The 14,348-nt window shown below is 38.2% G+C and overlaps 1 protein-coding gene across 2 annotated transcripts in view; it reads left to right on the top strand.

The window, feature by feature from the left end:
* Positions 1-6: 6 nt before the first annotated feature.
* PDSS2 (decaprenyl diphosphate synthase subunit 2) overlaps positions 7-14,348 on the top strand; it is a 124,140-nt gene continuing 109,798 nt past the window's right edge. For both annotated transcript variants that reach the window (XM_026845864.1, XM_026845863.1), the window contains exon 1: positions 7-342. In XM_026845864.1, the coding sequence (XP_026701665.1) occupies positions 116-342 (227 nt within the window). In that variant the 5' untranslated portion in view covers positions 7-115. The remainder of the gene's footprint in view (positions 343-14,348) is intronic.

Below are 14,348 nucleotides of genomic sequence, written 5' to 3'. Positions count from 1 at the left end.
TGCTGCAGCGAGCGAGGAGGGGGACTCGTCCGCGGTTGATTGATCTGCGGGGCCCCGCCGGGGCGAGTAACGGGAGAGAGGAGCCGGCGGTGGGGCGGGGAGTGGGGGGAAAAGAATGTGGGGCGCCTTGCTGCGGCGCGGGGGCCGCGGCGCCGGCGGCCTCCGGCGTCTAGTATCGGGCGGCCCACCCTGGAGCCAGGTGGTGTCGGAGGCCGAGAAGATCGTGGGGTACCCGACGTCCTTCATGAGCCTTCGGTGCCTGCTGAGCGACGAGCTCAGCAACATCGCCATGCAGGTCCGCAAGCTGGTGGGCACCAAACACCCGCTGCTCGACACCGCCCGGTAAGCACCCGGCCCGCCGGGGAGAAGCTGCCCACCGCCCCGCCGGCTGGGGGGGCCGGGGATGCTGGGGTCTCGGCCCCGGCCTCAGTGGTAGAAAGCGCCGGCAGCCCTTGGGAGACTTGTCAAAACTTGTGGGAAGTTTTAGGCTTCATCAGTTGTTAGGTGAGGTCGGCCGTCGGCATCGCTTCACGGGCCCTCACGGCCTTGGCCGTGGCAGATGTGGGCCCGAGAGCGACCCTGGAGGTGCCATAACCGGTGTGTCCCTCCGGTCACCCTGCCTTGAACCGTGAGGTTTTGCGTGGCCAGTTAGCTCTCCGCTCCGGGAGCTTCGTTTCCTTGGAGCAACAGGTTTTCCCATCACTTATTCTCCGTTATTCGGAAGTTGCTTCGCTGTCATGCCACGTGCGATGAATGAGTATCCCTATGCAATGTGCAAAAAAAATCCCCTGATAATGGAGGAAATATGGCTGTCTCACTAATGGTTATATTTTAGTATTAAGAACTATGTTGTAAGAAAACCATTGGAAAAAACAGAGGAACTAATCAACTTAAAAGCTCAAAATGGCACTGCTCAGAACTGTGTATTTTGTTACTAAGAGCTTTAGAAATTATTGTCTGTTTTGGAATATCCAGCTGGGAGCTGGTAAGTTTTGTATATTGTTGAGATTTTTATGGTTGCTAAGCTGATTATCCACCCTTTTATTTTTAAGGCAAACTGATGGAAAACTTGTGTTCCTGCCAATAATCAGAATTTGGGATTGTTGGTCAGTGTTTTCTTTGATTGTAAAACAACAACTGAAGGGCGGCAATTTTTAAAACAATAAAATGCCAGAGGCTTGACAAAACTTAAAAAAAGAAAAGCAATTTTCCAAAGGAATTGAGGGTTTGGTGTTGGGTTTTTTTTTTGTGGGTTGGTGTTTTTTGTTTGATAGAATTGTTTGCTATAATTGCAAATACAATAATGTTAATAGAACCCAAGTTTAATATGCTTGGTATTTTTGAACAGTTGTAAAACAAAAATTAGCATTTTTTTCCAAACAAATGGCCTGTTTTTCTTTAAAGAATAAAAATTGTGGCTATGTAGTGGTCCTTGGCAACTGAATAATTATGGTGTAATGATATAAAAACAAGATTTCAATCTCTGTCTAAATCTGGTTGTCTTGAGTGAACAAAAGGAGTACAGAGGACAAACATGGCTTTCTAAAGAAACATTTTTGGGGCAGAGGATTATCTTTAAGTAGACTTTTCTGGAAGAAACAAATCAACTCGTTAATAAAAATGGAAAATACCCGACTTTAGAAAATGCCAGTGGAGAGGGTTTTGTTGAATTGTTTATAAAGGCGGGTTGTGACACTGTGATAAGCTTAGGAAAGATTTTTTGTTTGGTTGGGGTTTTTTTAAGAGGAAGGACAGGAAGAAAATGTTTTTCTGCTTTTGAATCCATCTTAAGGCCGCTTGATGGAATGCAGGGAACAGGAGGACCAAGGCACAGTGGTTTTGGGTCCTTAAGTTTCTGCTGCAGTCATGGAAGTAACATAGAGACCCACAGTGCTAAAGCGGGACTTCTGTGTTAGCTTTAGAGACTCTGTTAAATGTGTAGTAGTTGCTGGTTTATTTGTGAATTAATTTTCAATACGGTATTTTGGGGTGTGATTGGAGGTTTCATGGTGGAGCTGTGATGGTGGGGGGGTTATTTTGTTGTCTTAAATGGGCTGTTTTGGTCTTAATTCTGTAAGCATGTGTCTTGTGGAACACCAGTAGGAATATAATCATGCACAGGGTCAGCAGGATTGAATCAATTTGGTTTTAAGTTCATATATGTTTCAGAGTACACTACTAACCTGATGTGTCATGCTGGAAACAAAAGTCAGTATTTACTCCCCTAAAACCAAAACTGTGTGCATGTTTGGATGCATTTGGATGTTCTTATTTGGCTACACTAGTATTTCCAAAGGCTTAGTTGCAGGTGCATTTCCAATGGCCTTGACCTTTGTGTTACAAAAAGAATTGATTTTCTGCTCACAAGTTTTAGTACACCTGTAGTAATGCACAAACTGCACCTCACCTTGTTTTATGGTATGATTTTGCAATAAGGTGAATTTTGACCTTGTTCTTTATTAATAATCTCTTTCTGAAATCTGACTGTTGTATGTTTGACTGTAAATGTGATTTATTTTAGTTATGGGTCTAAGATCCATGCTCTGGTTTACCATAGCAGTTTGGGAAACAGGTCTTGATTTTTCAATACTAGATACAGGTTTTGAACCTCTGGCTCTGTTATAAAGTAACATAGGTTTCCTGTTGTGTGTTCAGGCAAATGTTTTAAAGCATGAGTATCCAAAATATGCTCTTTGGTTATTTAAAAAAAAAAACAACCTTCAGTGATGGATATGTTCTGCAACTCTAATTTCAGACTGAGTGCATAAATACTGTATGTCTATTAAGTAGTCCAACACTTAAGGAAATTTTTTTCTATTTGTGGGATCATCCGAAAAATCTGTGCAGTAAAATTGATTAATTGCACATGCTGTTTCTCAAGTTTCTACTCATTTTTGAGGTTATAAGTGGTGACAATCAAATTAAGATTGCTTGCTGTCACCTTTAAGTGATAGTCATTTTCTTTAACCTTTGACTGATGGCATTTTGTCATCAGTGTTTGTGTCTACCCTCCCTTCCTGTCTAAATGCTTTGCTAGCCTTTCAGGTCTTCCTTAGGCCATGTGGGGTTTCTTAAACTGGTAGAAAACCCTCTGCTTTATCTGTGTGGAATAGGTTCTGAGCTGAGGCAGCACAAGACATGATCGCCACCACACTGAAAACCTTTAGTGTAGCAGGAGTACTGATGAGCATTTTTAACCTTTTGCTGAGCTTTGGGTCACTAGACTGTTGCAACACATAGCCTATGCTGAGAGCCTTAAAGAAGGCAGTTTAAAGATAACCATCCATGTGAGACAGGACATGTGGAGGAACAGCTGTTGGGGCAGTATATGTTTCTCTGATGATCCCATCCATTTCTTCCTCTCATTTGGATGCGGTGGTGGCAGCTCCTGGGTATAAGTGCCTGCCATGAATCAGGACCGCAGCAGGTGTGGGATGATGTGCAACCATGATACCTCCTACCAAGCCTGTGCCTGGCCAGCAGCTTTAAATCTGTGAGCTATTGCTGACTCTGCTCTTGGGAGGGCAGAGACGGTAACTGAGCCCTACAATGAGCCACCTGGGAGTTCTGTAATCTGTGTGGTAGAGTTTATCTTTTTAAATTTTTTTTTTTTAGTTTTAAGTTTTTGGTTTCTTAAGTCAGCCACATGAAGTGAACATCCTTAGTACTGGCTTTGCCAGACTTGATAGAAAGAGTGAAATGTGAGGGAAAGGTTACATTTCATTTTAGAAAGGCTAATGTCTAGTGGTTAACAGATCATTGGAAGCTGGGGTATCTGGATTATATTCACAGCTGTGCTTTTGGCTCTCTGTCTAGAGCAAGTCACTTAATTTTTCATACTTGTGTTTACTTATCTGCAAAATGAATAATGTAGCATCTGTTTTCTGGAGGTGTTACACTTCATTCATTGCAGCCTGTATCAATCACTGTGATCTCTAAGAGAAAAACGGTGCATAAGCAACATTAATAAAGAATACTTTAAAAAATGCTATCATTAAAATATTCACCTCTAATGGATACTCTGGTAACAAAATTGCAATCTGACTACTTCTGGGTCTTTCTGTTTGTAGCCCTCTGAGTCACTGTACGGTTCTCCAGAGCTTTCAATTTTCTTTCCCTATAATGAAGTGTTTTCAGCAGCTGCTCAAAACTAACATTTAAATTCTTTGCTCTTCAGGCTTTGTGGGACTAAAAGAAAACTTTTTCAATGCGTGAATGTATGGCCTCCTTTCAGTTGGGAAGCAAACAGATCTCCAATCTTTCTTCTTCCCCCTCCTTTCTAGGCTAGCACACTTCCTTCTTAATATAGGAAAGAATCTGTAATTGGCACAGAGATCTACTTTTCTCAGATACATAGTGTGAATAACATTTTCTTGATTATTTAATCTCCCTTGAGAATGGTATAGCTTGCTGCAGATTGTAAACAGTAAATGTTATGGCCAATGCATCACTTTTATAATATCACTAAATGAAATGGAACACTTCATACACGTAAAATTATTATGGGATACCATTTAGCTGTAGCCATTCTGTCATTAGCATGTGGGAGGAACCATTATATTTTAGTTCTGTCAGAATTGTTTGTTGGTGATAAAAGCTTAAGTAGACTTAGTTATGATTTTCTGGGATTATTACAGAAATAAAAAGCCTCAATAGACCAGGTTTTGTTCTGTTGCAGCCTGCTCTGTGTAGATCTCTAGCCATTTTAAGGACCAAACATAAAAAGCAATCCAGAGTAGCTTCAAGATTGCATGCTTTTCAGTCAAGATATCCAAAACCATTGGTTTCTTGATAGTTCTGTTTCTCTGTCAACTTGAAATGGCTTAGTTCAGTAACATCTTGTAACTTCAGGTGCAGCATGCATTTGCCCTCCTACACTAGTGACTGGTTTCAGCGTAGACCTAGGGATTTGTTCCAACCTTATGTTGACAGAATTGTTATTGTGAATTTATATTTTGACTTAACAGAATGGTGACCTTAAAACTATCCTTTTTTTTTAAATTGTAGGTGCCGTGATTGACTACCAGTAGCTTTTTAGGAACTTGTTTCAAACATTTTTTTGTTCCTGGGCTAAAAAAATGAAAGTGTCTATTTACTTGACAGGGGCTAATGAGTTAACTCTGAAAATAGCCAGCAGCTGGATACTCAAAAGTGGTAAGCAGAGGGTCTGGTCAACTTAGAGCTTCTAGAACTAAAACTTACTACAGTCTTCAGGTTCTACTGAATTGCTCAATCTGTAATGGACCTTGGGGGCATAAAGTCCCTTTCCCGCTGTTGCTGGATCAGAAATTAAAACACATTTGCATTCACTAAATTTTATTATTTTTTTCAGCCTGCTGTAACACTTTGTAAAAAATGTCTTTGTGGTAGGGAGATGTGATTTTTATAATTGTGGTCAGAATGCCTGTGAAGTTAGTTACGAGGTAGCAGTAGTGTCATTTCCCATGTATACTACAGAGATCTGTTGGACTTCCTGGAAGCACTGGCCACCAAAGCTGAAAGTCTTAGCAGTGATGTCAGAAATGCAGAAATGCTTTTCCTGCTTGGTATGTTTGATACTATTTCCAAAATTACTGAAATAATGGTGCTTATAGGAAGTTTGCCTTTCCCAAAGCATTCTGTATAGCTGATAGAAACAAAGGTGCCCTTAGGAGAGCTCCAGTTGAAGCACTGGAGTTAAATTCTTGCTTTGACTCACCCCATCAAGAAACTTCTCTCTTTCAAGAAAGGCTGGTCTCTCTTAGCGAAGTTTGGTAGACTTGAGTAGTAACTTCAGAAACCTTCATCATGTTATGTCTCTTCTAAATGTTGGTACTGCCTAAGGATTTCTGTTACCATACTTACCATCAAGTAAACCATTCTTAGATATGAAACATCTGAATGAACTCACAAAGAGCTATTGTGGAAAAGTTAGCTTTGGAAGGTAAAAAGACACACAAGAAATTAAACTGTTCTAGGTTCATATATGGACTGAAACTTCCTTCTGCATTCGATTCCTTCCATGTTCTTCCTTGTACCCTTGCCCTTTACTATGATTTTCACTCAGCCACCACTTAACATTGTCTTGTACAGTTAAAGGGAAGAGGGAATCCATTTTTGTAAGTCACACTCATCCTTTATGCTGTAGTAAGGTGGAATGGGATGAATAGATGTGTGCTGTTTGTTCTTTTTCCCAAATCTTGTTTTTTGTTTCTCTTCCTGCATGTTTCACCAGTGTGTTTTTTATTCATGTTCTCCACCAGCAATATTAAATTTATATACTTAAATGCTCATATCCATCAGTTATTACTGCTCTTCTGAAGAGCTGTCAGTAGACTCCAGAAGATGAGAGTTGCATCAGAAATTGTACACTTGAGCTTGAAGTTCACATTTAAGGGGCCTTAACTTTTTTGGTAAAACATTACATTTTTGTTGGGTTTGCGAGTGAGTATCTCATTCTTGAAGGTAAAGCATATTAGCCAGTTGCTTGTGTATGTGTATATATATTAAAAAAAAAACAATTGGGAACATAAGCTAGGAAATCTGATGTGCATACAGTAGTGTTCTGAGTGATATAAGTTGACAGTCTTAAGTTGTATTGGCCTTCCTGTTCGCCACCTCTGTAGTGGGTAGACTGTAGTGTAGTGAAGGAATAAAAAAGTGTTTACTCAAGTTTGGTGCTTTTTTTCCTCAAAGATTAATTCCTTTTCATTGGTGTTTTTTTTGTTGTTGTTTTTTTCACTGCATTAGTAAACCCTAGCTCAAGAAGTAAGGGTAGTCATTGTGATCATGGGTTTACTACAAATGTTGGGAGACACTGAATTGATGAGTAAACAGCTAGTTTTCAACTGTAGTGGTACTGGTTTTGTCATTCACTGATTGTGTGGAAGTATAGATGTGCTAAAGCTAGGCTGCAAATTTAATTCCCTCGCATTTGATAATTGGCTTTTTTTCCCCAATGATTCTCATTTAAATGTTTTCATTGAATCCAGGTTTCTGTAATTATGAGGAATGTATTATTTCAGGATGTAGGGTAGTATTAGTAAATGAAGTGTATTTAGTGGGCAATGATGCTGTTTGGGATTTTCTGATAGAATTATTTACAATGAAAACTAATATGCTGTCCTGATATTGATAATTTCTAGTATTTTTATAGGGAATATGAAGATTTCAGCAGAATTTCATGTACAACTCATAGTGATTAAATGGAAGACCTTGGGATTTCTTAAATTTGGGTTTCAAGCATGTGAGAAAGAAACTGAATGTATAATGAGCAGATGCAAGTGCCAGCCAGTCCTGAAAGCACGTAGTATATTACATCTAGAGAAAACTTGGTTTTACTTCAGGCACGCAGTATTTTAAGCATCTTTTAAAAGTAAAGGTAATTTTTAATGTTCACATTTGTTCTTTCCTGCTTTCAAGTACAATTGATTTGTAATGCATGTGAATATTGAATACTAAGTTTAATGTACCAGTGAATGACTGTTATGTCAATGTTTGCTCTACACAGGAAAAGAGTACTGAATAAGTGGAAATAGTTTCAAAATAATTGTTTCTGTGACCCAGAAGAGGGCTACCAAACATGCCTTTATATAAAGTGCAAATGAGAACCAGTGTCAAAGAGTAATCAAAATTCATATTTGGGTCACTGGAAACAGTTTTCCTCAGTGAATCTTCCATTTAGATATGTTAACTTCTTTGCTTTACAAGAATGGGGGGGAAAGTACTTTTCCTAGGGCTTTTACTCATTCTGAGGCCTATATTTTGTAGCTTGCAAAAAGCGTTCTCCCCTGCTTGAGGTATTTTCCCCCTCTGCTGCCTTTTTTGTTGATGCTGCTTCCTGGTTGCCTTCTCTTCTTGTTCTGGAGGCCCTGGCAGTGGCAGGAGACCCCATTAACAAATCACCATGAACCTCTTCGGAACTCCTCCAAAAATGATGGGTAACACTGTATCCTCTACAGCACTTTGTAAATATATTCAGGAAAATACAAAGTTCACAAAGGACAAACCTAAGCTCGGGAATTAGATGTTTCCGTACTTACACTATTGCTTTCTCCTAGGGGTGGCAGACCATTGTCTTAATTTATTAATATCTTTCCTTTACCCCACATCTGAGTGTCTTAGTTTCCCTCAGGGTAGGCAGACTGTCTGCAGTGCTTGCCCTAAAGGAACTACTGCTAGAGACAAACCTGACAGACTATAAAGGAAGACTCTGAATTTAAAAACTGGTTCTATTACGAAAATTAAGTTTCAAATCTGTAGCAGCTGCTTTGCTGTCCTTGAATTGTCCCTGCCAATTCTCTGGCATTGACAATCACTTCAGCTTAATTTTTTTTCTTCTCTCTTGCTGCGTGGAAAAATCATTTAAGGAAAGCAAAACTGATCATATAGGAAAACTGGTGAGACTCATTATACATGAGCTTTTATCAGACACATGCTGTGAACTAGGTAGATTTTACTTATAATGACAGATAGGGCTTAGAAATTTGCCTCAATACCTTAACGAACTGAGAAACTCTAGGGCCTGTTCAGCCTGCTGGAGGTTCTTCAGGTGAACCACAGTCATCTTTTCTTCAGTCCTCAGCTATTCCTAAAGAAGCGTCAGGGGTTCCAGCTTTTGCATTCATCTCTCTTGTTTCTTTTCCACCTAGATTAAAAGTAATAGTTGTTCCCATTTTGCCTTCTCATTCCTCCAGTTCCTTTCTTCAAAACGGCATTAGCTGGTTCTTCTCCATGCCTGTTCTTCCATTTTGGGGAAGAACAAAGGCAGGCCTGCAGGTGATCCTCTGTGTCTTAATAGAATGAAAGTGTAGAGTAAACATTGTTTGTTTTGTTCCCCTTTTCTTCTTCCCAGTGAAAGAAGTCATACCTAGGAACTACTGATTCAGCTTTATTTTTCTAGTTAAAAAACATGAACAAGCAAACCTCATAGCCTTCATCCTCAATTTGTTTCAAAAAGTACTCCCTTTAGCAGGAGCTTTCTTTGACATCAAGTAGAAATTATTTTTTATTATTTGTCACTTAAACAGTCCTATAAGCATGAATTGATTGTCTTGATAGCTGCCACTAAGTTTGCTCAAAATTAAATAATTTTCTAGAATTTGAACTCTTTTTTAAAAAAAAAAATAATTCCTCCTAACTATTCCCATTTTTTTTCTAGTTCTTCAAACTCACGGTGCAAACTTGCTGGAATGAGGGCTATCTCTTTCATTAACTGCCTGTTCAACACACCCCACCCCACTAAATAATCTTAATAAAAGGGTTAACATGTCTATATGAAAAAAAAAAAAAAAAAAATAAAAAAAAAAAATTAAAAATCTGTATTTCAGTCACAAAGTAGGTTTGGGTCTGTAGCAGGATGCACTTGTGTAGACCCATCCTGCAAATGCATAGTCCTGATTAAGGCAATTTGAGGGTAATGGTCCATGCCAACACGCTTTGTGTCTGGTTGTCATCTGAATGATTAGCCAATAGCAGAAGCACCATAATTACTTGATTTAAGACTGCTTTTAATCAAACTTAACAGAAATTTAAAGTTGTTAAAAGCTAAATGGAATACTTGTTAGGCCAAATACACAAGGCAAAGCTTAGTGATCACAAGTGGAAAAGCGTATCTTTTGTATGTTTGAAAAATGATTATGCTAGCATATGTTTCTTAATGATTCTTTTTTTACCCAAAGATGCATTGTGTTCGTGTTAAATTAGTGCTGAACTTTGAGACTGAATATGACAGAGCCACCATGTTTTTATATTATGAAAATTAATATATTTTCGTAGGCCAGAAAATGTAGGTTTCTATGATATATCAGTGCAGCCTCTGTGCATGTTTGTTATACAGGGCAAAGCTTTTATCCCAGTAACCTTCCTGTCTCTGATTCTCAACTGCTTTTAATTTAATGTGGTTTGTGAAGATGAAGGTATGCTGTGTGCATATTTTAAAAGGATTTCAGTGATGTTAATGCTACATTATGAAGTTCATATTTGGATCATTCTCTTAGAAGTCAACTTCTGAATGTGAATCTGTCTGGAATGACATATTTCAGTAATTAAAAAATAATCTACGGGAAAAACATGCCTTCCCCAAACCTGTGTTGCCTTGTGGAGGTAAAGCTGAAATGTAAAGGGATGAGAGATCAATTCATCATCTGTTCTTGATCCCTGGTTGTTAAAGGCAGAAATACTGGGGAGAGCGTATACTCCATGTTTTACTGTCCACAGGAAGAATTTGTCACTTTCAGACTATTTGTAAGTTTAGATAGTATGGGAGTCACTGACAGACTCTGCAAGAAATGAGATGTAATCTATCAGTAGGAGTAATAAAGCAAAAAGACCATTTTTTAGAAATAAGGCTTAGAAGACTCGAGGAAGCTGGAAGTATGGAGACCTTTAGGGCATTTGTGGGGGAAGCCCTTCTTCCAGTACATGTTTATTCAAGGAATGGAAGGCATTAAAGGAGTTTCTACTGTTAGAATTTACAGTCTATTTTATGTGTCTTTTGTCCATAATATAACTTCATAAAAATGAAACAAATAGTCTTGCCAGTTGGAAAGTAGGAAATGAATCCATGTAATAACTGTAATGTGTCATAGCAACCAAGTTTTAAAATAGTCAAATTCCAAAATAATGTTAACAAAAATGACATCAGAGGGAAAAAGAATATTATGTGTTATGTTATAGCAACAGAAACATAGGCTTGTTTGTTTGTTTGCGAATCACTTGGGATCATATTGCTGTCTGCAAATTTTTAGGGGGAGGGAGGCTGGAGTGTATGTCATAACACATAGTGCATGTTTACAGGAGTGTGTGGGGTTATATTTTTTGGCCATTCCTATTGCTGTGACACTTTGAAAGAGCTGGAGTTAGGTTTTCCTGGTTTGAATTGATTTTCAAATAAAATACTAACTGAATATTCACCTTCTCATTTGCTTTTCTACTTTTAAGGTTCCCTTGAATCTTTTGGGTCTATTACCAGGGCTTGTCAGAAAATTACTAAGCTTTAGTTTATTAATGTTATTAATGAAACTTTTAGAAGTTGGTTTTGTTTGTTTTAATTAACATAAGCATAAGGTTATTGGCAGATGCCAGCCTGCAGTGTGAAGCAATGGTGAGATTTGCAGTGGGTGTATGTGTGTCCCTCTGCTACTCTGTGCTCGCACTGGGCTCCGAGCCGGTAGGAGCTGCCTGGGTGGCAAGGCAGGCTTTGTCTCTGTGTTTTTACCCGAGTGCCACCTGAGACTATGAAGATCCGTTGTAAAGAATCATCTTGAAACCACAGTGTGTGTCTAATAGCTGTGTGAATGTAAATGGTTGGCAGCATAGCTCTGGGTCAGATTCTAAGTGTGGACCTAGAAATGGGATGGGTTGTATCTTGCTCTACTTGCATAGATGTTCTGCTTTGTAAGATGAGCACATGAAGTCAGCTCCTTCGAATATGTTTTCATTTGAGGGCTTTGATTTCTAATTTTGACAGGCCTCATCCTCAGTCCACAACATTCTTTTAGATATACCATCTTCCTAATAGTTAATTTATCCAAAAAAATATCTCATATAACTGCTAAGAATTATACATGAATTGCAACCAGAAGTTGAGGTGTCTTCATAGCTAGGATTGTTGCCCTCTCTCTCTTCTTCTTTTGTAATTGCTAGGTGACTGACTTGCTAGAAATAGCAAGTGTGGATTAATATATTGTCCCTGGGTGGTACCACTGCTTCAGATTACCTTGGTGTGTATGTAGGTATTAAATATTGAAAGCTGTTTTCATGTTCTCATGTGGTGAAGCTCTGTGTAAACAAGTCTTATTTACTGAGCAGTTTGGGAAGCATGTACACAGTGGTATGCCTTAGGAAATCTGCCATTTAAGCCTTTGTCCTGATTTTCTCTGGCTATGATAAATGAAGTGGTAGACAAGGAACCATAATAGTGAGTGTTACTGAGAGGAAGAATTTCTTGTCCTGAGAATGTGAAGAAAATCTGTTTAAGCTCACCAAGAGTTTAAATGCTTACCAACTGCTGTCACTAGACCTCATGAAATGTTTTAAAATCTGTTTTTCAAAGGAATTAAAAACCAAAAGTCTCTGATGTTGTACTAGGTAGTCTTTTTATGGTTTAAAGATTTGTATTCCATGTGTTAAATCAGGAAACAAACAAATATAAGTCCATCTTCTGAATATAATTATTAGGAAAGCAAGAAAATATACTTTGAAGAAGAATGAAGACAAGCTAATACTTTAAATCTGGATGGAATGAATGTTGCCATGCTGTAGAATGTAATGCAAACATATGAAACCTGTGAATGGTGTTGCTAATTACTGAGAGAGTATAGTTGTACACTTCACATTTAAAAACCCCAACCAACTAAAAAAACCGAAACCACTTGATGAAGTGGTGGTGTGCAAGTTTAATTTGTTTTCTGCCTCCAAATGTGTACTCTTAAAGACAGTAGATGCTCAAACCTTATGTATGTTTAACCCTTGAAGTCTTATGAGTAATTTGGAGATGTTTTTACACTTCTGTAATAAGAATGGAAAATCTGTTCCTTCTTTGTTGAGTGCTAAATAAACCTCTCAGAGCTGCTCTAGCTCTAGAGAGCTAGCTAGCTCTCTTTTAGCTCTAAATGACCTATTTATGATTTTTATGGATTCACAAACCATTGAATATTTATTTTTACTACTGAGACACAAAAGGCAGAAACCTTCAGGTTGGTTTTGGCAAAAGCAAGTGTAACTGTGGGTAGACTATTGTTTCCATACCTGATGTAATTTTACTTAAAAATGGAAATATACATTAGATTATCTAAAAAATGTTATCATTTGTTGATGTGAATAATTCTTTCCTCCCCTGTGAATGATGAATTATTCTTTCATGAGGGATCTAGATTATTTTAATTAATTACTTGGGGAGTTAAATCTTTAAATTTTAAATTAAGTTACAGGTGAGTTAAGCTCTTCCCTGAGGAGCTTTTACTATGTTAGCAGTGGAGAAGGATGATGTTTGCTGCATAATTCACTAATGGGCTGTTGTATCCTGCTCCGTTGAACAAGACCAGTGTTTTGCTTTTGATTCCTGGTCTGTGTCCAGCATTTCAGGGAACAACTTGGACAATTAGAAGATATCACCAGAAACATATTTTCCTGTCAGCTGTGGAAGAGAAACATTAAGACCTATTAAAATATATTGCTTTGTGCAGTTGTTGAGGACAACAGAAATTTAATGGAAAACTAAATGAGGCACTGATAACCTCATATAAGAATTTTTTGTAGACGGTGGGCAAAATACAGAGACAGGTTTATTGGTGTTAATTTCATATACTGATTTCAGTAGGTATTGCCCTCGCTTTAACTATTTCTCATGTATGTATATAACTATATACACTTACAAAAGGTAACCTTATCAACTGCTTATTGGCTGTGGGAATTGAACCAATGTTCCTTTTACTTTTCTTGAGTATGATTACTTGTTGGAGATGTGATACATTTAGGTCATATTTGGCATGTGTTTAAGATGAGCCTGAGACTGATTTATGAAAATGAGTAACAAACTTAAATGGAGTTTTCCTTGTGTGGCTATTGCAGCTAAGCTGCAATTTATTTTGTAGTGTCTCAAGTTATGATAAAAGATACATTCATAAAATGAAGTAGGGTAAAGAGTTTGGTCATTAAACCTTTTTTTTTTTTTTTAAGTTAGCTTTCATCATTTTGCCTTTAATTGTGTTAATTACTTCAAAGAATTTTCTTGGAGGCTAATTGAAGAGCAGAATCAAAGGGGTGGGGAAATTGCCTTAAGCACAAACTTTTTTTATGAGAACATTCTTACAGTAACTTATGGGAGAGACATCACTAAAACCACCATTTTTAAAATCCCCCTTTTTCATGACTTTTTTTAAATCTTAATATTTTTAGTTTACTCATAATTTTCCAGAATACCGTATTTCAATGCCTGCAGCCAGTGGTAGAGAGCAAAGTGTTTGTCCTGTAATTAAAATTTTCTCATATATTTTCATTTTTGGTATCCATTGAGGACAGGATGCTAAGATGAATTCAGTTGCTGGATTTGGTGTGGTCACTGAGCTACTTTTTTTCACCTTTCCCCCCACAAACGTTCAATGGTTAACGTGCTATCCTCTTACGTAAGAGGCCCAGACTGGATTCTTCGTCTGCCTGTGTGACTGATGGCAAGTCTTTTTTCTGGAAAATTGTGGCAACTTCATGTGCACAGCACCATTTAGAGATATGGGCTCAGAACCCTGGCAGGAACATACTCCCCCAGATACCTTCAGGTCAGAGCACACATGTACCTTCTACTTCCCACTCCATTGTGTTGTGGAGATCTCCCTGAGGAGGCAAAAAAAAAAAAAAAAAAAAAAGAAAAA

The sequence above is a fragment of the Athene cunicularia genome (assembly GCF_003259725.1).
Source record: "Athene cunicularia isolate RWA chromosome 3 unlocalized genomic scaffold, athCun1 chr3_part1, whole genome shotgun sequence".
NCBI lineage: Eukaryota > Metazoa > Chordata > Aves > Strigiformes > Strigidae > Athene > Athene cunicularia.
This window is presented reverse-complemented; position numbering and strand designations above follow the sequence as displayed.